Source organism: Haliaeetus leucocephalus, unplaced genomic scaffold, assembly GCF_000737465.1.
Source record: "Haliaeetus leucocephalus isolate CR32 unplaced genomic scaffold, Haliaeetus_leucocephalus-4.0 Scaffold712, whole genome shotgun sequence".
Classification (NCBI taxonomy): Eukaryota; Metazoa; Chordata; class Aves; order Accipitriformes; family Accipitridae; genus Haliaeetus; species Haliaeetus leucocephalus.
Genome location: NW_010973148.1, coordinates 4,667,042 through 4,692,143, shown reverse-complemented (window position 1 = coordinate 4,692,143; position 25,102 = coordinate 4,667,042). Strand labels below are relative to the sequence as shown.

General features: G+C 41.2%; 1 protein-coding gene across 3 annotated transcripts in view; it reads right to left on the bottom strand.

The window, feature by feature from the left end:
• Window positions 1-25,102, bottom strand: part of CYFIP1 (cytoplasmic FMR1 interacting protein 1) — an 89,017-nt gene that overhangs the window by 4,318 nt on the left and 59,597 nt on the right. For all 3 annotated transcript variants that reach the window (XM_010580463.1, XM_010580464.1, XM_010580462.1), the window contains 4 exons: window positions 12,657-12,800; window positions 11,000-11,090; window positions 2,916-3,046; window positions 540-612 (listed from right to left, as the gene is read on the bottom strand). In XM_010580463.1, coding sequence (XP_010578765.1) covers window positions 540-612; window positions 2,916-3,046; window positions 11,000-11,090; window positions 12,657-12,800 — 439 coding nt within the window. The remainder of the gene's footprint in view (window positions 1-539; window positions 613-2,915; window positions 3,047-10,999; window positions 11,091-12,656; window positions 12,801-25,102) is intronic.

Genomic DNA, 25,102 nt, shown 5'->3' with positions numbered 1-25,102 from the left:
AGAGGAAGGGGGGGGGGGGGGGGGGGGGAGAAGAAAAAGGTCACTTTCTGATGATGAAGGATGAGGAAAGCAGATACCAAAGGAAGCAATCCTGCAAACATTCACTACTGCATGCCCAGTTTAGCAAAAAGAAACGTGAAAAGTCTACTGGGACCAGGGAGCACTTGTATTTACTTACTTGCTGACTTCCTATACCCTGTATGATCAAGCCTACTCCATTTAACTGACAATCATATAAGCTAAACAGCACCTTTGGAAAAGCCTCTCACCACATCCACATAGAGCAGTAATACTGCCCTGGGTATCCATCACACTTTTCCCTGTCACGGCATTCGTCCTCTTCCTCTTGTAATTTGCACCGAGCCTCACTAAGCAGCACATATTTTTCAGCCAGGCAAACAGGCCTGAACCTGTTACCTTTGTCCCGTAATTAACAGCGGTGTTGTAAAGGATGGCTGGGGACGGTCACTGAAACCGCAGCAGCAGGCAAGAAAAGTGGGAAGCGTTACGCAAGGAAGGTATTTTCACTTAGGCGATACCTTTGACGTGAACTCTGGGCAGGATATTTTGGAACGGCGCTGCATGCAACAGGTCACACACTTCCTCTAGGGACTGGAACAAAAAGGAAACGAGAGGCATTTAGAACAAAGAATCCCCAAACCACACCAGATCCCCAAAACGGGCTTCCAAAAGCACGCCGACGCCGTCGCAGGAACACCAGAGGGCAGCCAGCATCCATCGCCACTGCATGGAGCTGCTCCTGGCCCTCGCTCTCCTCACCAGATCGCTCCCAAAGATGATTTGATTTCACCAGGTTACCTTGGATTCCCAAATAAATGCCAGCAGCTCTCCTCCCACCCTCAGCTAGCAGTTTGTAAAGGACAGTGTATTTATTAAAAGGACTAATGCAGAGTGCATAATTTCAGTGTGAAAGCAGCAGATGGCTCCTGTGCAGACAAACAGTGGTGAAGATGACTCACTGCTTGGTTATTTTTACCAGTGCTATGCCCATTACGGTGGTGGGGGCATGTCCCTGCCAGGCAGGCCAAGACACATGACAGCAGCGGTGAACCACCTCTCGGGAAGTATTTTACATCTTCAGGGATGGGAGAAGACAGATGTCTCCTGGTTCTTGGCTGCTGTATGTGCAGAGAAACTGGAGAGATGACCAGACACAGACACATGACTTTACCAGGCCCCTCTCCTCATTTTTGGAGTAGAGACCCTGCTCATTTGTAGTCCCTCAGCACTAGTATTAGAAGAGATGTTCACCAGCCACACCCTCAGCAAGGCCAGTGTACCAGAGTTAATACACCTTTCCCACATCTAGTTCCTTACAGTTGGATTCGGTGCTCTTCAGGGTCTTTTCCAACCTAAATGATTCTATAATTCTATGTCGACACTATGAAAATGCGTGTGCTAGGCAGTCAAAATTAACAAGACCCACCCACTAGCAGACCTACATTTTGCACCAGGGTAAAGTTCAGTTAAGTTATGACAGATGACCACAATGGAAAAAATACTGAAATTCGTGACAGGGCATTGGGGTACCACTGAGGGCAAAACCAAGAGGAGGGGCAGCAAGCAGGGGTGTATTACTAGAAACTGTCACCAAGACGGCAATCCCAAAGAGGGATCCAGCACTGGTGTCACTTCAGTACACCCTCCAGCAGTGAAGGCCTTCACCTGCCTGGCCTTTCATTACATACCTTGTTAGCCTAAATCCAAAGTAATCCAGCTTCTCATTTTGTTTCAGCTATCCCATTACTGAATACGGTTTCACTGTCTGTCACCTGTCCCTCCAATTACTCTCCACCACGAGGGAGGGATCCTCTAACGCCATGAACAGGACTCTGAGGAACAGCGTGTCTTCATTACCTTACCTAACATCAACAGCTTTAATACACCCTAGAGAAGGAGTCTTACGTGAGGAGTTATTTTTGTGCAGTGGCAGGCCCCCAGCCAGCTTGCTGAGGAAGCAACATAGCTGGTTTGCAGTCAGCAAAGATCTCTATGTGACGGGCAGCCCAGCCTCAGCGGCAGCATGTGCTTGCGCAGCATGGGCAGAGCATCCTGTACCCACAGGCAGGGGAGAGACTCCCCACCCAGGTCTCAGAAGCACAACACAGGTAAAAAGAAAGGGAAGACATCACACCTGTTGCTTTTCTGGCCCCTAAGCAATGCCCGCCTTTACACCTCTGTAAGAGCCCAAATGCACAAAGACCAAGAAATTACACGCCTGGCCATTTTTGTTTGAACAGCAGATTGCATAACATGAGAGAAGAGTGAGAAAAGGAGAGATAAAGGTAAAGACCAATTGTGGCACCGTGCCCTCAACGGCAGGCAGCTTCGCATGCTGTAAGGTAGAGGCTAGGCATATAGGAAGCAGCTGAAAGACTGGACATATTTCACAGCTTCATTCAAACTAGGACAGATGAATGTCTGGCAGAGTGGGCACCACTGTCAGCCATCCTAGCAGCAAGAAGGATGTCCAAGAAGTCCGTGTTAACTTTGCAGTGTTTCAGATGACAATAGGAATGACAATCAGGGAAGGAAAATAACAGTACCAGATGCACAACTCATTCACATAATGAGAATAGCCACCCTGTGACTGACTGCAGGAATACTGCACTTGATTGTAATTTATGATGAAGGTCATAATATTTGATCCTCAGGTACCATACACGAGGCAATGTCTCTCACCCAGCAAAGTCAGGCATCCCTGCTATCTTGCAGACATGAAAGCCTCTGCAAGACTGGAAGAGATCAGAGCAGGGAACTGTTTCTACCCATCTGTCCATCAGCAATAGCAAACTTGCAGACTTCAACCCTGTTATTTATGACGTTAGTAACAAAAATCTGAGAGTACATTTTGAGAGACAGATGGGTTTTAAGCTAGCACAGCAGGCACCTACCAGACTCTGTTCAATGAGGAGGCAAAACAGGACGGCATTTCCCACTTCCCGCAAATTCTGGAAGCAGACAGTCTTCAGTTCTGCATATTCAACAATGTCCTTCAACTGATGGTGAAAAAACTCCAAGATACCTGAAATAAAAAGAGAAGCAAAAAAATTAAATCTCAGGAGCCAGAATGAAATCTAGTGATGAACACACAGGCACACCTGTTACTTTGGGAAAGCAGACAAAAGATTCTGGTCATGTGGATAAGAGTCATACAAATCAGGACTAATTTTTCTTTCTGCATCAAAAGCACTCCAATTTTCAACCAATTTGTCTATTCAAAGGCTGCACTGAACGTGCATACATACACCGTATCAGAGCACAGCTAGCCGAGGGTGCAGGTTTAGAGTTCTCTCTCCATGTATCAGCACATGAGATTTTTTATCTCCAGATGTGCAGCCTAGAGGAAACTGAAAGGAGCAGTATTTAAACACCTTAAAATTCAGAGGTTATGAAGTGTTAAAGCCAGCAGCGTGCTGACCTTTTTAACTGGGCAAATCATGCAAAATGGAGTGCCTAGCTTCTCACTCCTGGAAAAAGAGCCAGTAAAAGAGGTAAGAAAATAATTTCCAGGAGCAGAAATAGAGACTAGGGCTCCTGTCTGCTATTAGTCCTGTTCCAGCCTCTGTCCCCCAACCTGCTACACCACCCGACACATTCAATTCACAGCTGTTATTTTCAAGGATGACAGAGCCAGCAAGGAGCAGAGCACTAAAGATACAGAGAACAGGGGTGGTGTCGGGCTACGATTCTGACAGTGCCACAGACGGCCAGAGGTGATCTGCAACCTCACAAAACAATTACAGAAATCACAAGTCAAGCTCTGCTGGCAAGGGTACATCAGATCCTGCTGACAAGCACAGTTGGAACACTGTTTCTGTCAAAGTTTTGCCAAAAGCTGTTAAAAAACAGCTAAAACTATGATTTTCAAAACCATGTAATTTACGTAAACATATGTCTTTTCCACCAAGCCTCTCCTAAACAACAGTGATGCAAAACATGCTGGTGGATTTCCAGCCCCTTCCCCCCTAGCCCCAGAAAGGTTGTGCAGTCCCTTGGTTAGAGACAAGCTCAGGAAGCCCTGGGCTCGGCGGCTTCTGCAGATACCCAATGTAGTTAGCACCACTGAGGTGAAAGCGATGTGCAGGATGGGCAAGGAAGAGCACAGAACTACAGTAGGTCAGACAGCTCTCTAGCTTTTTACAAGTTAATTTTTATCAGCATTTTTCCATCTGTCTGCACAAGCCTGGCCCTTTTAAAAAGCCACCAAAACCCTCGGCTGATGACAGAAGAAAATACATCGTGCAAAGCTTTCGAATTGCGTGCTACATATGGCAGTTCATTTCCGTTACGCTGAATCAAGTCAGGCAGTTAAATCTCCACCCAATCACATCTAAACCAATTGAAAGGAGACAAGGAAAGAGAGCACAGATGCCCCCCACTACCTTCCCATGTGTTCCTTGCACGCAACTGATGAACTTCCCATGCAGGAGATTAGATTTCAGTATTTACCCAGCAAGGCAAGAGCCGGGAGGGAAGAGCACAAACATCAAATACAGCCTGGAGCATATCTATTCCAAGGAAATCCCTGAAATTCAGTAGAGAAACTCGAATATGTACAGTGAAGGAGGGAACTGTGTAGCTAACCCACACACTTCTACAGAAAGCCTCACGTCATTAAAATTACTAACATGGAACATCAGTAAAGTGCATGGTGAGGGGATGCAGGGCTGGCTCTGTTACATCTCAAAGAACTGTTTGTCAATAGAAAATCTGCAGTAAATGAGTGTTCCCACATGCCTTCAGTGGAGATAAATTTCAGACCTAGCTTTAGTAGTTTAGCGACTCAATAGAAAAACAGAACTGAAAAACTAACAGAGAAAGGTCAGATGTAGTGAGTGCTTGCTGAGCTTGATTTATTCAAAGGAAACACATTTAAATCTAGCTAAAAAGCAAACAAGTCATGCCAGCGCATCGCCAACTCCCTCCTTCCCATAACATAGGACTATGTAATGAAAAAGCACTGGAAAAGACTGTTGATGTTCATTCAATGCTGCAGTATAACGGCCAATTGCAATTCCCAGGTGTTTGAGCAGCAGTGACCACTTGTGTTTGTTGTTTAAACACACCTGCCCACCATGGCAATGGGATGTTGCAGTGCTAAATATTGGGACATCATATTTTAAAGATGAGGTTGAAAAGGCAGATTGATAAGGCAGAAAATTTTTCACACAAAAATTTTTATACTAGGAAAAAAATGCAAAGTGGGGGAGTTGAAGCAAGGTTTACCGCAAGTCTACAGTGTGTTCTAGTTACACACCCTAGTATTCCCTCTGTGTTTTTCTCTGTTGATGAAAGGGCTTCCACGCCTAGCAAGAAAGGTCATCCAAGGATCAACTGCTAGAAGTCAAGCCAAATACTTTCCTCACACCAAGACTTTCTGGAAACAAAAGTTCATTGCGTTATCCTGGACTAGGTCTGTGCCATAGAGGAAATCAAACTAGAATATCTACCAAGGCTTTTGGTCTTAGTATCCATGGCATATACACAGAGATTGACGGTGAACCAACAGAAGGGCTGGAAGACTCCCCAAAACACAGTGAGTAACTGTAGATTTCTCCACGTAACCACCATGGTGAGGAAGCACTATCTGAGCAAGTAGGATATTGGCACCAAGGACAGACATGGGAACATTTTTCCCTTTAGCTTGCATGGTGAGTGGGGAGCAACTTGGTGAGAAATAGAGGCTGCGCAAAGCAGCAGGGACAATTCTGCTACCGCAACATGGAAACAACCATCAGTCATGACACGGATGGAAAAGAGGGGGGGTTCAGACTCCCCTCAATCCCCTGCCCACCCTGTCGATTTTGTGGGGATTTTCAGAAAAGAGATTGATGTCCAGAAAGACAATGAGAAAATTCTATCAATGTTATATGGGCAGTGAAATCCTGAGAATAATCCATGTCATCTACAGCAAATATAAAGGAGCAGGATGGTACAGAGAGAAACCAGGAGCTGCACAGAGGACTGTGACCAGCAACAAGGAACTCATACTGAAGGCGTGACTGAAACCAAAGCAAGATGGTAAATCCACCCAAAAGCAGCAGGATAGCAGAAGTCAAAGAGGCTTGAGGTTCATACCATAACAATTACCTATTGTCTTTTACAGTCACTCCAGGTGACAGAGTTCCTCTCAAAAGTCCTTAACAAACTTCCTTATTTCATCACCCAAAGCCCCAGTCTCCATATACAGATATATAAATACACACACCCACACACATGCATTCATGAACAAATTGTGTCATTACTTTGAAAATCTGACACCCAGTATTCAGCATGCAGTTGTTCCAAATGCTGCCATCAACAGTGTACTACTTCCCCTTAGATGAAGGACTTGATTTACCAGCAAAACAGATGGAAGTTTACAGAGCTACATAGGTTATTTTTGATGGAACAGAAATTACACTGAAAGCACGATCTGCTTCCCAGTGGAGTCCTGCAGCAGAAATACATCATCATGTTTTCATTAATGTTTGAGCAATGGTATTCCCGATTACACTTCCTTATACTGTACAGTACACAGAACTGTATTTTTATGAAAGACTACACATGCATACTGAAGCCCTGGAAAAAGAACAAGAGTTTTGGGAAAGTTAATTTCACTTAACTCTATGCAACCTTCCTCCTTCCCCTAATTTTATTTGTGGGTACAATTCATAATTAGTTATATATACATAGCACAAATTAGTCATATATACATAGCATTTTGCAAGGCAAATGAATCAAGGTTTTTTGCTCCTTCCCTCCAAGAAAGCAATTTTAATTAAACCCTTCTATTCCTGAAGATGGGATGTTAGGTGTCATAAGAATCAATCTTATAATCCCAGTTTCCGATTTACATAGACCTCAACAGAAGCAAAGGCTGTTGACAGAAAATAGATCCAGTATAGAAGATTAGTAAAGGATTAGGTTTCATCTCTGCTTCCAAAATCCTCTCTCAACAGCACTCAAACAGCAGATGCCAAGTTTCAGCTGTGCAGTCTGTACACTAATTAATTTAGGAAGTCAGACCAAATCAACGCATGCAACACAAAGCTGGTTGGCTTTCTTCACTTTGGTCACCTTTCATTTTCTATAAAACCATCTCAATTCACACCTACAAACTCAAATCAAACACGTTCCAGAGCTTGTAATAATTCTGGTACCTAAAAGATTAGGACAAAAATTAGCTATTAATTCTAGAACTGAATTGCTGACTAACAACAAACTAGATCTTGAATATAATTCTTGGTCCAGTGGTGGTTTGGGTTTTTTTCTGCAGAATACAGACTTGACTATTGTCAAGTAAAATCTGCTAATCTGCAACAGCAAAACTGCTCCCAAGAAACTGGGTGCCATAATGACCTTTAGTTTATGATGACTTTCATACAGACCTTCAAATGACAGCTGCAAATACTTCTTTGGCTCACAAAAGACATCATTAACTCTGCATACGAGCAGAAACATTTCTTTCAACAGAAATGTTCATAAGGTTTAAGCATATACATATTTATCTGGGAATTATGACCATGGAGCCTGTGCACGGTGTTTATTTTGCTAGGAAGAAATGTCCTATTGTTCTGCATATCTAATGAGTTCTTACTGCCCTTTCGCAGTCATCTAGGTGATTTGGGTTGCCCCAAAATTCTTTCAAATAGTCTGTGATTCTCTCCCAAATCTTTCTCCAATGGGCGAGTTCCAGAAAAACCCATGAATAAATTCCCTTCATATTTTTCCCCATGAGGACGCAAAGCCATTGCACCCGCACCAAGAAATTAACTTATTCTACTCATCCAAGTTTGATCAAAAACCTGGGATAATGGGAAGCATTACTAGTTTTCCTGCTGCACCCCAAGCGATGCTTCCCCAGCCACTACTGCCCTCCACCATGCTTCCCAGCTCAGGCTAGTTCCAGTTCCTATTAGACTCTGACCTGAAATATTCCAGAAAAAGAAGGGGTGGAAGACTGTTTTTTGCCAGGTTGCTGTGCTGAAGCAGCTCAAAGGTGTTGCCAGCAGCACAGTCAGCCAAAGGAGAGACAGGAACACAGCAGCCGGCAGCTCGGGGCACTGGGAGGCTTCCCTGAACAGCCGTGCAAACACATGGGGTATCAAGAGATCACGGCCTGGTGTAACGAGTGTTTTGCCCTGTGCCAGCTTTGGGTTTTTTGGTTCTTTAATTTATTTATTGTTTTAAAGAAGAAACATGGAAATGCTCTACTTCGGAAAAAATACACAAGTAGGCTACTTTCTCACCAAGTTTATATCTTGCTAAGCTCATCGATTTTTTTAAAAAACTTTCTTTTGGAGGGATGATATGCCAGTGACAAAAACCTAAGCCTCATCTCACAGCAGAGCTGACAAACTACTTTCTTCGTCGTGTCCAATGACACTTCAGAGTGGCAGGACATGAAATACTGATTCATCAAAAGCAGGAATACCGTATTCAAATACTCGAAAAACAGCAGAAGAAAATGTTACCTTCAAGATGAAATTTCAAGTTTAAACTCTCATAGGCCAATATTCCTTTAACAGCTTTAGCGAATTTAAAAGGTCCCTTTAAAAATCCTTATGCTTCATGTATTTTTAGACAAATATTTTTATGACTACAAGATGAGCAAGTTCTCCACTGCTTTAGACTGTTCCTATGGAAACAAACCCACTGGCAAACAGGAGTCTGAACAACTCTGGTACCCTGCTCCTTTTAGCAGGAATAAATCACGTTTAGAAATCCGCAAGTCTAAAGGCCTGATTATGTAGGGCTCAAGGAATTGCAATCAACAGAGTCCAAACAAAGCTTTCCAAATGAAGAGTCTGAAGTGTATGAAATAGCTAGAGGCTTACTTACTGAGCATACTTAAGTCGCTTCGCATATGTGAAGTGTCTCAGGAAATTAATTCTGAATTGATAAGTGCATGCCACGTCAAGACAGATGAGAATCTACATATTTAATCTGTAGATCGGAATCACAGTTTTGGTCTGTATGTGTAGGTAGTGCCAGTTACAAAGAAGTGATCAAATGGTTTGTTACAAAAGAGTAGAAGCAGCCTACAGAGATGCCCCATAGCACTCAGACTTACTACTACAACTAACTTCCGCAGGAAGCTTTCGGAGGCAGAGGAGGGAACGGACAACAGTTGGCACACATTAGCTTGCATTTTCTGTGGCGAACCAAGTAAACAAGGTGTGGCAAAGACTGCTACAGAGGAGAATTTAGCACAGGAAGGAGAGGACAGTGATTCAAATCAAGCATGGTTTGAGCCTGCCCTTCTACAATCTGGCAGTTCCTCTCAAGATGCCAGATGAGGGCTAAAATCTACAGCACGTCCCCATTGCAGAGAACATTTTCCTTTATCAGTCAGAGCTGTTCCAGGCATCAGAGAGCACAACACGATTCTTCAGTGATGCGAGAGAGGGATGGAAGTGCCCTGAGCTTCCTCGCGCCTCTTCTGTCTAGTGTCTTTGAAAGGAAAGGGAGAGGTGGCACGACAGTGCTATAAAGGCTGTCTCTGCCATTTCTTGGAAGAGACTCTCTGGGAGGTTATTAAGTGTCCACTGCTAGCAATAGTTTGGAACAGGAAAAATACATGTGTCAAGACAAAACCTGTCACGAACAGGGGCAGGAAAGGAGCAGAGAATCAGCTGGATTTTTGAGATCCAGTCCAATTCTAGTTGCTATGATCTTCCATTGTAAAAATCAAGAGTAACTCTGACCTCTTGGTACAGTAGGCATCTAAACATACAGGATTTCTTTTGCAAGAGTAAATATGAGGTCAAAGCAGTTTGTGATTTCTACAAAACAGGAAAGTGATGAACGATTTTAAAATGTTTTAATCAATCCTGTGAAGGCTACCATTGCACAAGTAAAGTTTTGCCTTTCCTATAGGATTGATTGCTTTTAACCTCAGGAGAAAGTTTCTGCTTAAGTCCCTGGGCATCTCCTGCCAAATACTTACTCCTTACAGGTGAGGATTTCTGGCAAGAGACTATGAGCTTCCTAATGTCACCTGTAGCATCACAGACCCTGCTGATGCATGATCTATATTTGAGAATACCTACTGCTTTTGCGGTCAGACCTTAATGGCTAAAAACCTCAGATAGATTATTTTTATACTGCTAAGTACCATGATTCATTCATTTCTACGCTCCAGGGAGAAAAACAGGAAGGAAACACTTAGTAAGTCCTCAGTTTCATTTAACATTGGTAATGAGCGTCAAGCAAGCTGTGGGAAGTGGAAAAAAAAGCCAACCTCATTCCAATTGGAGTGGCATTTAATAAACCTGTGCAACTCTGGAAAAATAAAGATATACTCATGAGGTGGGTGGCACATGGAAGGATTAATTTGTGTTAATTAGAAGTTGTGGAGGAGGAATATTTTGAAGGGGGGGAAGCAGTTTCAGAATTTCAGTGAACATTGTGATAAATACTAATTAGCCAATTATTTCTCCATAGTGGCAAGCAGCTTTCAAAGTCATTTCTTCTGCAACTGTCACACCTCCTGTTAAGTGGCTAAGATGCACCCCACACAAGCCTCAGACATAACTATTCTGGCAGGACCAGTTTGCCTCTCAGCAGTATCACTCCCTTTATCTTACATTTGATAAGGACAAAGGAAGAGGGAACAGAGGCTTTTCCAGAGAATCAGGGTTATTTAAATTAGACATTTAAACAGAACAAGTGTGAGAGGCTAACTTGCAGAGGGAAAAGCTCAACACACTTATGAGAAAGACTAGGAACAGAAACCATTGTGAACGTCCCAGCTCAAGATCAATTATGTCGTAATGCCGTCACACAGAAATCTTAAAATTTCATCAAGTATTTTCAGAAAGCCCAGCATTCAATGATTCTTATTATGAAAAAAAAACCAACCAACCAACCAAGTGCTGATTATTAGGAGAGAGAAGAGAGGGAGGGAAAGACAGAGGTACACATGATCCAGAAGGCAGTGATTAGTATCATCCTATTAAGGCTGCTATGGTAACACCAAACATGAACTAACCTGGAGAACCATACTCATGTCTCGGTAACCTACAGATCTTGGGCATCACTTCCATTAGGGTCTTGACATACTGAAGAATGGTCCCTTGTAACTAAGAGAAAACAGATGTGTGTAAAAATGTTAGTGTTATTGAACTAGGAAACTTTACAACAAATTGCATTCAAACTACACATGAATTAAACAAGCTCTAAAAATCTTGCATTTAATTCTGTCAGTCACCATCTTAAAAAGGCAAATTTTTCAAATGAATACAGTTGCACTTCCCTTCATATGGCATTAACCACCTTTTGCTACAGGAAAAGTGGCACAACAGCTAAGGCCAGGAAGCTAAAAAAGAGGAGATCACATTCTTCTCTTGCAGACTGTCTCTATTGTCTAATCAACTTTTAGATTTTGGGTAAAAAAGTTGCATTTGAATACTTTCAAAAGCAACAAGAGAAAAATCCTTAGCATCAGGTATGTCTGTAACAGCTCAAACTGGCTATTCTGGGCATACCAGTTAAGACACAGTCCCAGCCTACAGTCGGTCTACCTTCCTCCCACTAGATACCTATTTCATACCTGTCTCCCTACATCTGAACATCTGCATCAGCAGGATACCTCCCCACAGGCCTTTTAACCTTCTTTATAAATGCCCAAGCATTCAATGCTACTTTTAATGAATTGAGACAATCTACCACCTAAATAAATAATAATAAAAATCTCCCCAAAAAACAACAAACCAACACTTGGCCCCAAACCACAAAAAAAAAATAAAGCTGTGTTTTCCTCTTTCCCTGGAGATTAGACCACAGCACCACTTCAAGAAGGCTCCAGCCTTTCTAGATTGTAAAAAATGTACTCAGAACATTGTGGGAATTACTGTAAACAAACTGAATATGTCAAGTGTCTGAAGTGAGATTATGAATACTACAGCTATCCCCCAGTATAGTTGGATTATTTTGGCAGCATGCTCCTTACAGGCAACAGGGACAGAGAGGAAAAGACAATTTCTTTGGCTTAAACTTAACTGCAATGCATTATGACTATATACACAGATACTAATACTACAGCGAACAGCCAGTCCCTCAACCTCCTCCTAGTTACAGAAAAGACCCTTTTCAATACAAGAAACCTAGGCTGTATAGATAACTTTTTCAACATCTGGTCTGAGCACTCTTCTAAATAGGCTTGATGCTATCCATTGCTAGATCAAGCACAGAGATTAAACCTTCCTTGTTATTAAGGCGTCATCTGTCAATGATGTTATTAATGAAAGCCCTGAAGTTAGGCAAGGCAGAAAGCACACTCCAGCTGTTGTCAAAAAAATATTGAGAAAGTGAATTTACAGTACAATCTTTAAGTTGAAATCAACTCATGTGAAACAGTCATACTTTTCCAGAATTTACCCAGGATGTAACAGCAGAGGTCTCCACAAACTAAATTCATCTCCAGTGAAGAATCCAAGGTTTTCAAAACATTGCTCAGGCTACCAAGGCACATCTTCTATTGCTCTCACAAGACACTGAGTACTCTCAAACACAGCTTATATTGAACTTCAATGGAAGTATCATTTTAATTAGTTTTATCTGACACCTTACTTTCACTTTGTTTTTCTTGAGACATTTCCTATCAGAAACCATTTGGAATAGCAGAAAATGAAAGACAATTGGCATACCAGGCTCTTGACAACTTTCAGCAACTCCTCCATCACCACAGCAATACCTTGATAACCAAGAAGTCTACAGATGACTTTAAAGTGAGGGGGACCAACAAAATTCCTGTAGTTGCTGTAGATGCTGGAATATGCCAGATTCAATGCCTAAAACAAGAGAACAGACACAATTAAGGACAATTTCAGCTGACTGCATCTTTATAATAATCTCATTTAAACAGCATTTTAAAGCATATTAATAACAACTTTCTCTCTCTCTCTCTTTCCAGAGGTTAAAATACAAAGCTTCCCTTTTGTAAGGGCAGGAACTCCAACCAAAATCTCTGTATTAGCAAGAAAAACTTGTAAACACTTTTTTCCCCACCATGCATCTTCCACTTAACCATTTATAAAGCCATGAACATTTCCTCTTTTGTATTTTTCTATTTACACAGGTATAAAAGGATAAGAGTAGTCAATGGCAACTCTCAGATCCCTGAATTTAAAGCACAGCTTCTGCTCCTATATTGTCCATTTTATGTACAAAACATCTTGAAAGAAGTTACTTCAATTTTTAGTTCATAATAGGTGTTTTAGATCTTTGAGGACTCAACTACAAAAAAACCAGCCTTCTGCAGTTACTGCTCTGCAACTAATTAATAAGGATCTCTCTTTTTCAAACCCCTTAGCTGTACAGAAGATGAAAGCAAATCTAAGTCTGGGATGTAACCTCATGGAAATTATTCCAGAGTTGTATAAATAGGACCAGGTGCTTTGCCATATTAATGGCTATTTCTTCAAAGCAAACACAACTGTACATGCTGATGCTGTGTAGGGATTTAGGAACTGCTTGCTGAAGCTGCGGATCAAAGAGGAGTTACCTAACTTAACACCCTCCATTTCTGTAAGTGGGTTGTTCTCCTAATATCCTGATATTTCATTTTAAAGGGGAATCTTGTCAACCTTTCTTGCTGAAGGTTCCATTGTGCTTTCTTTTCTTTTCTACAGTTATCACTATCTCCAATACATGCATGAAAGACAACATACTGCTAGACTTTCAATTCCACACACATCAGCTGTAACAAAAAATTTTCCTTCACCATTATCCAGGAAGAACATTGGCCTTCCTTTCAGTGCAGATCCTGCTCCAATTATCCATGCAAGTCAATACCAGATACTGTAATACATGGCATTGCACAAAGAAACTACTAGGAATTCAAGTCATTAAACTCTACCAAGCTCTTGGAGGATTTTAGTCTCATAAAAGAAAAAGACTTACAAATCATCTTTAGAAGAGATCGGGATAGAAGATACAGTTTTATTTTTGTTGTAAATCTCTATATAACCAGTTTCCAATGTGTTTTGAACCGTCGTCTTAGAAATTAAAAAATTGGATTCTAGACTGATATATAGCGAATGCAAATTTAGCAACAGGTTAATACTTCTTGGCCACCTTTTGTGGATGCCTTAGATTTGCCTTCACAAACCCTCATGCGTCAAAAATTGTTGCACTATGAAAGAAATACATGACAGCACAGGCTCAGAAGAAACCATCTAGGTCATAACGAGAGAGAACTAGAGATGCAAAACCAACTTTCTGAATCAGGCAGCTCCTGACCTAAGTGAGAAACCTTGCATAAGTTATTAAAACACTCATACATAGAAAATTACATACATTTTATCCTGCTTCAACGACCACAGAAATTTATAACCAGCAATTTATTTCTGCAATGCAAAAATTCAAGAAGTTGCCAGTACTGAAATTTACCTAAAGATTTAGTTATATTTCTTAAGTGCCTGAACTTCTGTCTCCATCTGTGTGATGAAACTACATAGCAAGACAGCCTGACCTGCAGAAGGTAGGTTTGGGGATTTTTTTGGTTTTCTTATCTTGAGGGTCCTGGTGAACAAGAAGCTGACCACAAGCCAGCAGTATGCCCTCATAGCAAAGGCGGCCAACAGCCAGTGGGGCTGCATTAGGCAGAGCACTGCCAGCAGGTTGAGGGAGGTGATCCATCTCCTCTACTCAGCATGGGTGAGACAAACCTGGAGTACTGGGTCCAGTGGTGGCCTCCCCAGTACAGGAGAGAGACAGAGAGACATATGGGAGATCCCAGCAGTGGGCCTCAAAGATGATTAAGGGGCTGGAGCACCTTTCCTATGAGGAAAGGCTGAGAGGGCTGGGACTGTTCAGCCTGGAGAAGAGAAGGCTCAGGGGGATCAAGTTCACGTGCATAAGAAACTGATGGGGGGAGTAAAAAAGATGATGGAGCCAACTCTGCTCAGTGGTGCCCAGTGACAGGACAAGGGGCCATGGGCACAAATGGGAAATCCCATTTAAACATCAGAAAAAGCATCACTGCTGTGAGGGTGGTCAAACAGAGAGGTTGTGGAGTCTCTGTCCTCAGAGATGTTCGAGACCTGACCGGACCCGTCCCTGAGCAACCCGCTGCAGGTCACCCTGCTCTGGAGGGTCCCCTGGCCTCAGCCATCTGTCAGTCTGGGAAGCTCTGTTCTAAGGACCACAGGCTTATGTCGATTTTGTGGAGGAGAGCTGTTTCCAAATACTCACCCGTCTTTTCTGTGAATGCAAACTAAAATAGACACAGTCCTGCTATTAGATCGGAGCTGGCTGAAAGGCTAAACTCCAAACACACCCCACTGGGTGGACAGCCTAAAGCTGCATCCTTCTAGTACAGCGGGTGCATTTCCATACCTCTCTGCATACAGAAGAGGGGTCTGGGGCATTGATGGGGGACAGAACTGGTAAAACTGTAAGAAAATATGTGCAGATGAATGTCCCAATATACTAAGCTTTTATACAACTGTCCCTAAAAGGGTGACATTTAATCTTTTGCTTTTGACATTTCCAGTCAGGTAGGTGTCTACAATAAATGTGTCCAAACTATCTATTTTGGCTACAGTGCAAGGAGAATTTTACTTCAGTAGGTTAAAGCATTTTACTGCCATGCGGTTAAGAGGAGGGAACTCCTCTTCGCACAGCAGAAACTTGTCATAGAAAAGCAAGCCCTAAAAACATGATTTCAGTATTTAAAAACTCACTCCTAACAATAAGAAGCCAGCCAACTAGAAATACACCTTTCTTCAATGTAACCCTCATGGGGAAGTACCTAAAATGGTCCACCTGTAAACGCTGGATTAGCAGAGCTTTATAAACTGTGACAAGGTATTTAGAAGACACTATCACACGCCACTGCTGCTTCCCCCCCATAATGCACAGAAGCATAAAATGCTTAGGGAAGAAGCCACTAACAAAGGGGAGGTGGGGGTGGAGAGGGAGGGAAGGAAAGAGGGAGTTCATTATTTTTTAAGCTATGCTTGCTCCCTCCCCTACTTAAATAAAAAAAAAAAGTTGCTAGTTGCTGATGTCATCAAAGTGCTAACATTAATCACTCACAGCATCACTGGTACATGCACAAGAGCATATAACAGGGATGTTCAGGCAGTACACTGTCCAAGGGGAGGCAAGCAAGACTTTTTTTTCCACTGTATGTTCTTTGAAAAGCAAGGCAACAGCATCTAGACATGCATGAATTTAAGTGGAAGAGACAAAGAAACCATGCCACCAGCAGCATCGGAGAAAAAAACTGAAAGCACCAAGCAATGAGAATTCAGTCCAGGGAATCTGAGGGGAAGAAAAAGCAAACCAGCAAGCAGAGATCAGGCAGGAAATAACTCATGTGAAAAGGGATACAGAAAACTTAGTGTTTATATAATTTTCACAGCAGCATCACCATATGAAATTTCCATCAGGAAGTGACGGTAAGTACTGACTTTATAATCTGTAAAACATCAAATGGGTTTTCCAAACATTTACATGTCAGTAATTATATGTCACCTAATAACTGATGTTTTGTAACAATAGAAATGTATTACTGTTATTTAATTAAAATCCAAACATTCTACTTACAAAATGCTGTGAGGATGAAACTATTGTTTCTAGACTGTGTTAGGAAGTGTTCTATAAAAAATAAATTATAATTTTAAGTAATTGGGATCTACCGGCTACAGAGAAGACAACTGAGCAAGTAAAAGCTCAGATCTTACTAATGCACCCGATTTTAATATCTGCAAAAGCTGCATAAATGCCAAAATGTGTCTGTCTAATAAGTTTATTTGATAGCGAACTCAGTTCCATTATATTGTTGCTGTATCAAAGAGGGTGCAGTTACGACACAATTAGAATGGCAGCATCTACCCAGATCAGTCATATCTAAGGTTTTACATTGTAATGAAAATAAACATACATCTTTTTCTTCCCACTTCCCAATAAATATAATCCAAAAGCCTCGAGTAACAATTTTCATACATAAAGTCATAGAATTCTTACTATTAATATAACTATCAAAATCCTACTAGAATATATATTTTGTGAGCCTCCTATCTAATATAAAATACAATAAAAGTAATACAGAATAATTTCAGAATATGTTATGAGCGAATCTTACAAGCTTTCTTCATCAGGAGAATTTTCAATAGTCAGTTGTTATTTAGCCAGAAGACTTAACTTTTTAAACCTGATCATTAAAAAAAAATAATTAATGTTTATAATGAAGTCATAAACAATGAAATACAGTGTTACTGTCATGGACATTTATCTTCATAAAAAAAGTAAGAAACTTTCACAGTGGAAAAAACTTTCACAAGTGCCACTAGAAACTAAGAGAATCAGATTAAATTGCTGATGTAGGCTCGTTTTCAGAAGTTACCCTCACAACACTAGAAGCAAAAAAACCATGCCAAACAAATGAAAATACCCACTGGCTGTTAATATATATTCTGTAATAGACTTGTTTAGAAAATTGCAGAAAATAGATGTTTTCCTTTCACTATTTACAGTGGTAACACAAACTGAGAATCTCAAAATACTAGCTGTTTTTCTAGTTTTAACTTTATAATGAGGAGGAGCATAAGTTCAGGGCAGGCAGACAATAGAACTACATACAATCGCTTAGAACAGAACAGAGTATTAGGCCTTTTTAAAAAACTCACTATTTATCCAAAAGGTATGCTATAGTGAAAGCTGTGTTTCACCAACTAAGCTTAGCTTGAGAAAGGTTTCCCAAGAGGCTGACTAGCATCAAGACTAAATATTGTGATGCTGATGCTACCAATGTAGTCATCACAGCCACTGCTGCTCTAGCGGTAGCTACAGATGTGCTAAATCACCAGCAAAAAATGGACAGTGTCACTGAATAAGAAACTAATATAAAATTATATTGGAGACAAAATAATATCTGGTGATGTTTCCACATACTGTTTTGTGTTTCAGTTGACTGTGACTGGCAAAAATGAAGACTTGTGGATGGCAGAGGCATTTATCCCTCAATAGCCACTCCTGCCACCCCTCTCTTGCCACTTAACGTAAGAAAATTCATTGCTCATAAAAGCAAGCTTTGAGATTATGTAAAACACCAAGTAAGTAAAATAAAATGCAAGATACTAGACTAGAGACAAAAACAAATGCTGCATTTCTTTTTCAGTCATCTGAAAAAAAATGGTGAAATAAAGTGGTTCCCCGATTGCAGATTCTGCAAAACACACAATCTCTCATGGAGACAAGATACAACGGGTCACCTGTACAGGCAGCAGCTCCAGCTGAATTTCTATAAGCATATGTTTATCCTTTCACTTGGGAAAGGAATACAGAGTTTAAAATACCCCAAACTTTAAGAACTTCCAATTCCCACTTTTACACAGCAGTACCAAAAATAAGAGCATAGTTTCCTAATAAACTCCTTTCCTAAATTACAGAGCACTACGATTAAGATCTACACGACATCCCCAGTGCTGCAGCTTCTCAGTTACCTCCCTGGGAAACAAACACCTTCCCTTTCTACAGCATCGGGAGAGAAAAAAACCACCAGAGCAACGTCCCAATGGGAATAATTGTCCAAAACATTACAGGAAACACGGCTATGGTAATTTGGCCAAAAATGGCCAGTTGTGCCGACAGCTTTTACAGCATCATGTACCACCCTAACTGGAACAGCATGCTATCCAGTTACTCAAGAAAGAGCTTTCAGAAGGAAGAGAGGGTGCCTGCCAGCCGCTCCTCCTTTGTTATTGAAAACCTAACTCCACTAACAACATATATCGTGTGTGTGACCTGCCAGTCCGCAAACCCCTCCAGTGACCAGTGCAGAGTTTTTAACACGCTGGAACAAGACCCGGCATCTGCGAGCAACACCAAGAAAGAGCTGGCGCTGGGCATCTGGCTCACCAGCAGCGTCCTGCTCCTCATCATCGCCGCAATCCTCCTCTATGGCTGCTTGCACCTCCTGTGCAGCAGGAGACGCGAGCGTTTGCAAGGGCGAAAGGGGACCTCCAAACAAGACCGCGGGAAGGCGTGGACCAAAAGCGCAGCGTACGCCTCGGAGGAGCTCAGCGGGCAGAGCCAACTGATGCAGGACACCAAGGAAAAGCATGCAGCTGGCATCCAGCTGGCCACAATCATAGAGAATCCCTCAGCATGCAAGGAGCCCATCATGCCAACTTCCAAAAGCTGGGAACAAGTGCCAACGACAGGACAGTGCTCTGCTATAAGTTAGAAACCTTTTGTCAGGGAGAAGATTTTTACTACGTACAACATCCCAACTGCTTCAAACACATCGTGTGCATTGTCGGTGCTCACAACGGGGAGCTCCAACCGCTCACCGCAGCACTCCTGGCTGTACCTCCGGTGTCACATCCCTTTCCAACAGCCCGTACGCAGCCAGAGGTACTCAGAGGCAAACGTTCAGATTCCCAAGAAGTGAGCACTTCAGCCACAGTCCGTTATTTAAAAATTAAGCATGTAGCAAATAATCGGTTTACATTTTGAGGGGATTTTTTGGTTGCTTTTCTTTAGTCTAAAACAGCAAACAAATATAAAAATGAATCAAAAGTAACCAAGAGACCTTTTTTTTTTTTCATAGCATAAATAAAACTGAGTAGAAGTTTTGAGACAGCAACCCAGGCTGCTACACTACAGGCAACGGGAACATACACCCCAAGTGTATGCAGTGGTTTGCCAGTGTGAGTTTTACCCCCACAATCCCGACTGCTTCTCAAACTACACACTACAAACTACTACTCAAGACTACGCACTTCACTGACCGTGGTGCTCTCCATAGCTCCCATTTGGATGAGGTCAATCTCAGCATATAAGCTAAACTCACCAGGATTTTAATGGCATCCTTTCATCTGTCTCCGAAATTTCCCCTCGGCCTAAAAACATATGCAAGATAGTGACTCTGTAAGGACACTTCTAATGAAACTAAGGAAATATCCTGGGTTATCGTATTTTGCACTCCTCTGCACCCACCACAAGCCACCTTCTGCTCCAGGGGCGAGTGACTCCCCTGTAGAGGAAACAGAGTTCAGAGAAGCAACTGCTGGCCTCTCCTTCTCTCTTTCAGTTTTAATGATGAAACTCATTCACCAGCAGCAAATTTCTATCCAACCGTACAGTACGTTTTATATAATGAAGGGGCAAGGAAGTAAAAACATGCCAAAACACATTTTATTTTTGTAACAAGAAAATCTGCCAATCAACTCACTCTGCCTTGAGCTTCATGGCAAAGTGCCAAGAAAGGCCCTTTGGACAGAAACCTGTTCACCCTCACAACATGACAAGTTTTGTCTGGCTTACGTGTACAGGTCACTGTCCTGGTTTTGGCTAGGATAGCTAATTTTCTTTCAAGTAGCTGGTACAGTGTTGTGTTCTGCATTTAGTATGAGAATAATGTTGATAACACACTAATGTTTTCAGTCTAAACACTACTTAGCAACAACTAAGTCAAGGATTTTTCAGCTTCTCCTGCCCAGCCAGCAAGAAGGCTGGAGGGGCACAAGAAGTTGGGAGGGGACACAGCTGGGACAGCTGACCCAAACTGGCCAAAGGGGTATTCCAGACCATGTGACGTCATGCCCAGTACATAAACTGGGGGGAGTGGGGCTGGGGGGGGGGGGGATCGCTCCTCAGGAACTGACTGGGCATCGGTCAGCAAGCGGTAAGCAATTGCATTGTGCATCACTTGTTTTGTATATTCCATTCCATTTATTATTATTATTGTCATTATTATTGTTATTATTATCAGTATTAGTTTCTTCCTTTCTGTTCTATTAAACTGTTCTTATCTCAACCCAGGAGTTTTACTTTTTTCCCCCCTGATTCTCTCCCCCATCCCACTGGGTGGGGGAAAGTGAGTGAGCGGCTGTGTGGTGCTTAGTTGCTGGCTGGGGTTAAACCATGACAGTCACCCTGTTTTAAATCTCTTAGTGCACTTGTGTTCCATAAAAACATAATAAATCTTAGTATTGCTGTACACTATGGTACATCTGAAAAACAAAGATACACTCTGACTGCAGGCATTTTAAACTGCTATTGATACGAACGTATGCATAAAGTCAGCTCTTGTTGACACAGCTCAGTTGTAAAGTAAAGGCTGGAGAACTGCTGGCTGGGCAGCTGCCATCCCTTTCCACCATGCCCTGAAAGCCGACGGGGTGTACAATTTTGGCAAGAGAGTGCCCACTGAGTATTTCACAGCAGGCAACGGGTCTTTTCAGCTACTATATTTTGACAACATTTCCCACAACTTGTGATAGACGTCAACCCTCATATAGCTAGGAAGACTGGAGCTGGCATAAGTTTGAGGCGGCATCTTTACTTTTTTCTACTAGGATAGGTACGACACACAGAAACACATGCTGAATGAGGGCGAGTATTACTTTTAGAAAACACTTCAAAAGGCATCTTTATTGTGTTAAGTTAGCAATAACGTGTTCTCCACCCCCTACATAGCATTTTCTCCAGCTGACATATTTTTCTTTGCCTTACACATCAGTCTTAAATAAACTCTGAAGACAAGAACAGTTTACTGCTGTTTCAGATGAAGGTATTTCATGAAACAGACACTGAAAAACTCTCTTCAGAGCATAAGCCAACACTACAGGTTTACTGCCAAAAAGGGGTGGCTGGGTAGCAGGGACAGGAAAAAAAAAGCTTTAAAATGATCTTGTAATCAAATTAACAGTAATGCTTCTTTGACTAGGATTTCATCAAAGAGAGAAAAGATGATTTTAATGTTAAAGGGATGTGGCCAAGAGACATATTCTCATCTCTGCCAACATCTTGGGCCCTTGAAAACCTGTTACTTCTCTGCATCTCTGTTTCTTTATGTGGGTTTTAAGGCAGTCCAATACATATATTTACATGCATTTATATGTTATACAGACATTTATATACCATACTGAGAACAAGGAGCAGTTCAGTCTTAAAGCAGTTTTGCAGCATTCACCTACTGAATCCTGTTATATATATACAAACACATATATACAAAAACACACGTGTATCAAATTGAGATGGCAAGGAGCTACCATGGAAGTGCTTCCAGGAATGGGATTTACCTCATCTAAATATAAAATCATTCCACCCAAGGAGTTTACTCTGCACTACTTAGATAAATATTTATATCACCTCATAAGCAATGGACCATCTTGCAGCCACTGCAAATGAGCAATGCATAACAAGCATCATCTGACTTCTGCACTAGTGTTGAAGAACTCATGTCATCACACACTCAGAGCTACACGATTCTCTGTCTCTTGCTCAGAAAGTTTTATTACAGATTCATTCAGGTTCATTCTGGCAATTCTGTGTTTTGGTAGTTCACTGTCCAGTTTTAACAGCGATCTAGCAAGGGGCAAACTTGCTAAGTGATTACTAAACTGATAATAAGATGCAACATAGTGCAAACTGATGTTAACTTGTGCACCAGCAGTAGATAAAAACCATTATATTCACATTGAGAAGTATTTTCCAAAGGGGTCTTTTTTCACAAAACAAATGAGTTAGCTTCTACAAAATGCAGAAGACATACAAACATGAAAATCTTTGGAAGATGTTGTATAAGCCAGAAAGGAAGCTCTTAAATTCTGGTCTACACAACCTCTATAAAACCAGGTACTTCATTAACATGCAAAGTTAGTTTCAAATCCCCAGAAGAGACTCTTTGTTATATGTGCATTATTACATATTTTATGCATCCAGCCCACATTGCCAATTTCAACCTCCTAACATTCATTTCATTAATCCTACACACACTTCACCTGAGTAAAGGGATTTCAATGACCATGCTCAACGAGTTTTTAAAATACTCCAGCTCACTTAAAAGGATGATGAGCTTTTGCAGGTCAGCTCCTTCCCACCTGACAGCTCTGCTCCCATGTCAGCCAGGAGAAGTAATTTGTATCTGTGCGTTTCTGTTTTGCTAATTGGATGAAGATACTGCTCAGAAAGCTTTAAATGCAACAGAGAAGGGGGACACAACTGTCTATGCTAAGCATCAGTACACATTAATATAGACCAAATGCTCTGATCCATTTAGAAATACCTGAGACTACATGAACACTTTGAGATCAAAACTAAAAATTTCTTTAATTACTCTTAAGCAAGCACATTGCTCATGTAAAGCTTCTGCACAGAAAGTGTTTAGCCATTACAGTCCAATACATGCATGTGTGAGTGTACGTATACACAAGAAACCATAATGCTGTTGTTTTGACCTAAACACACACCATGGATTGCTAAAAAACCTTCCAAAACCCCAACCCCTCAAAAACGCCAAAAACCCAAACCCAACTAACAACAGCAAAGTCCAATGAGGAAAATAAAAAGTCATATTCCTTGGCTATATGATCAATATGAAGTGCTCACCTGAATATCTTGAGTAGTTCAAGAACTCAAAAAAGACAATAAAGTAAAAAAATACATAGCTACTCCATACCCCACTATTATCCAGTCAGGAGGCAATTCAACAATATAACTGTTAAAGGACCCAAACAAGAATGTGCTCTGTGGCAAGCCTGGCTATATAGTACACAGAATAATATCATGCAATTATATCACACACTAGAACGTGTTGCCTCTATCATGTAAAAATTACTATCTGTTACTTGCTATATACAGTAGAAATGTCCTCCTAAAATTCCATTCAGATATACTTAATTCCAAAATACATTAGATTCAATAAAAATACACTGTTGTAAATATCTAAAACTACAGAGTCAGGAATATTTGCTAAAATAGGCATATCTAGTTATGAAACTTGCTCCAGAAATGCATCTAAGAACACCCTCGATTGCTCCTGCTCATATGGAAAAATAATCAGATTTCTGAAAACGTATAGCTCTCAGAGTAAACATTACTAAACTCATTTTAATAATGTAACCTGACTGATAAAAAAAGGGTTCCCTAGTTAATCCTCTGTCACTCACCCCACTGTATCATCACTTAGATAAATTAAGTTAGCAGTATCTACTAAATTCAGTGGGGTTTTTGCTCTTTACACTGCATCTGGTGAATTCCTAAAATAGTAAGAAACACAATAATCCTAATGTAAGAAAATCCCACTTTCCTATAATTTACTGTTCCCTGTTGGAGAACAATTATATAAAACACTATTCACAGTACCAGACAATCAGCTGTTACATTCTACATTAAAGACATGTGAGTCCTTTTCCACCTCCTTTACATTTTAAAAGCATGAAAGTTTTACAAATGCAGCAGATATATTAGGATTGGAATTTGTGACTTCTGAGCTGTATTTTCAGCTCTCAAAAACTAGCTTGCTGGGCAAATCACAGAGATTGCACCATGTAACTAGGATATGATGTGTGGGAAATAACAATAAGGCAAGGGCTAATTATGCTCATGTTTAAGTAGGAGCTAGATAATGAAAGTAGCTAGACATGAAAAATGACACAGCGCACTTGTATAAATTACAAGGATAACTGAGTACATAATTTAAAAACTTTTTTTTAGTCAACAGTCCTCTAATTTGATCCTTATATTTTAATTGTTCTTTTCCATACTTTCATTTTGCCTCCCTGATACTCAAGAAAACAATGCAAAATTAAGACTGCTAAATATTCTCAAATGATTTGCTGAAGATACCACTGCTGGTTTTTACTACTGTAGGAAGTAGATCAATATTTCTGACTGGATATTAAAAATGCAGATATATGTTAATGTGCTATAACTTTAACTGTTGTTAAGACTTGGGTAATAATTCTGAAAATAAATCTGCAGTGATCAGGGAGAATAAATCTATCCCTCCAATACACAATACTGCCCACATGAGCATAGCATTGGTCCTGTGAATACAGGCTAACTTTCCTCACCTGGGTAGTTCCATGAAAGCCCACAACTATTCTCTTGTGCCAAGTACTCTCTCAACTTGTCACCCACGTAAGCTCCTTTCCAACCTCAGTATTGGGCATTGCCTTAAGGCACAGAGTACGTGACTGCATATCATGTACACTTCTATTGAAAACTTGCATAAACCTTCTAGGCACTCCTAATGTGCAAAGTAAGAAAGATGATGTTAATACAGGAGACGAGATGGCCAGAAGGCCAAGTTCATCACAATGACTTTGAGGTCTTTGGGTTGAAGATGCCAAAG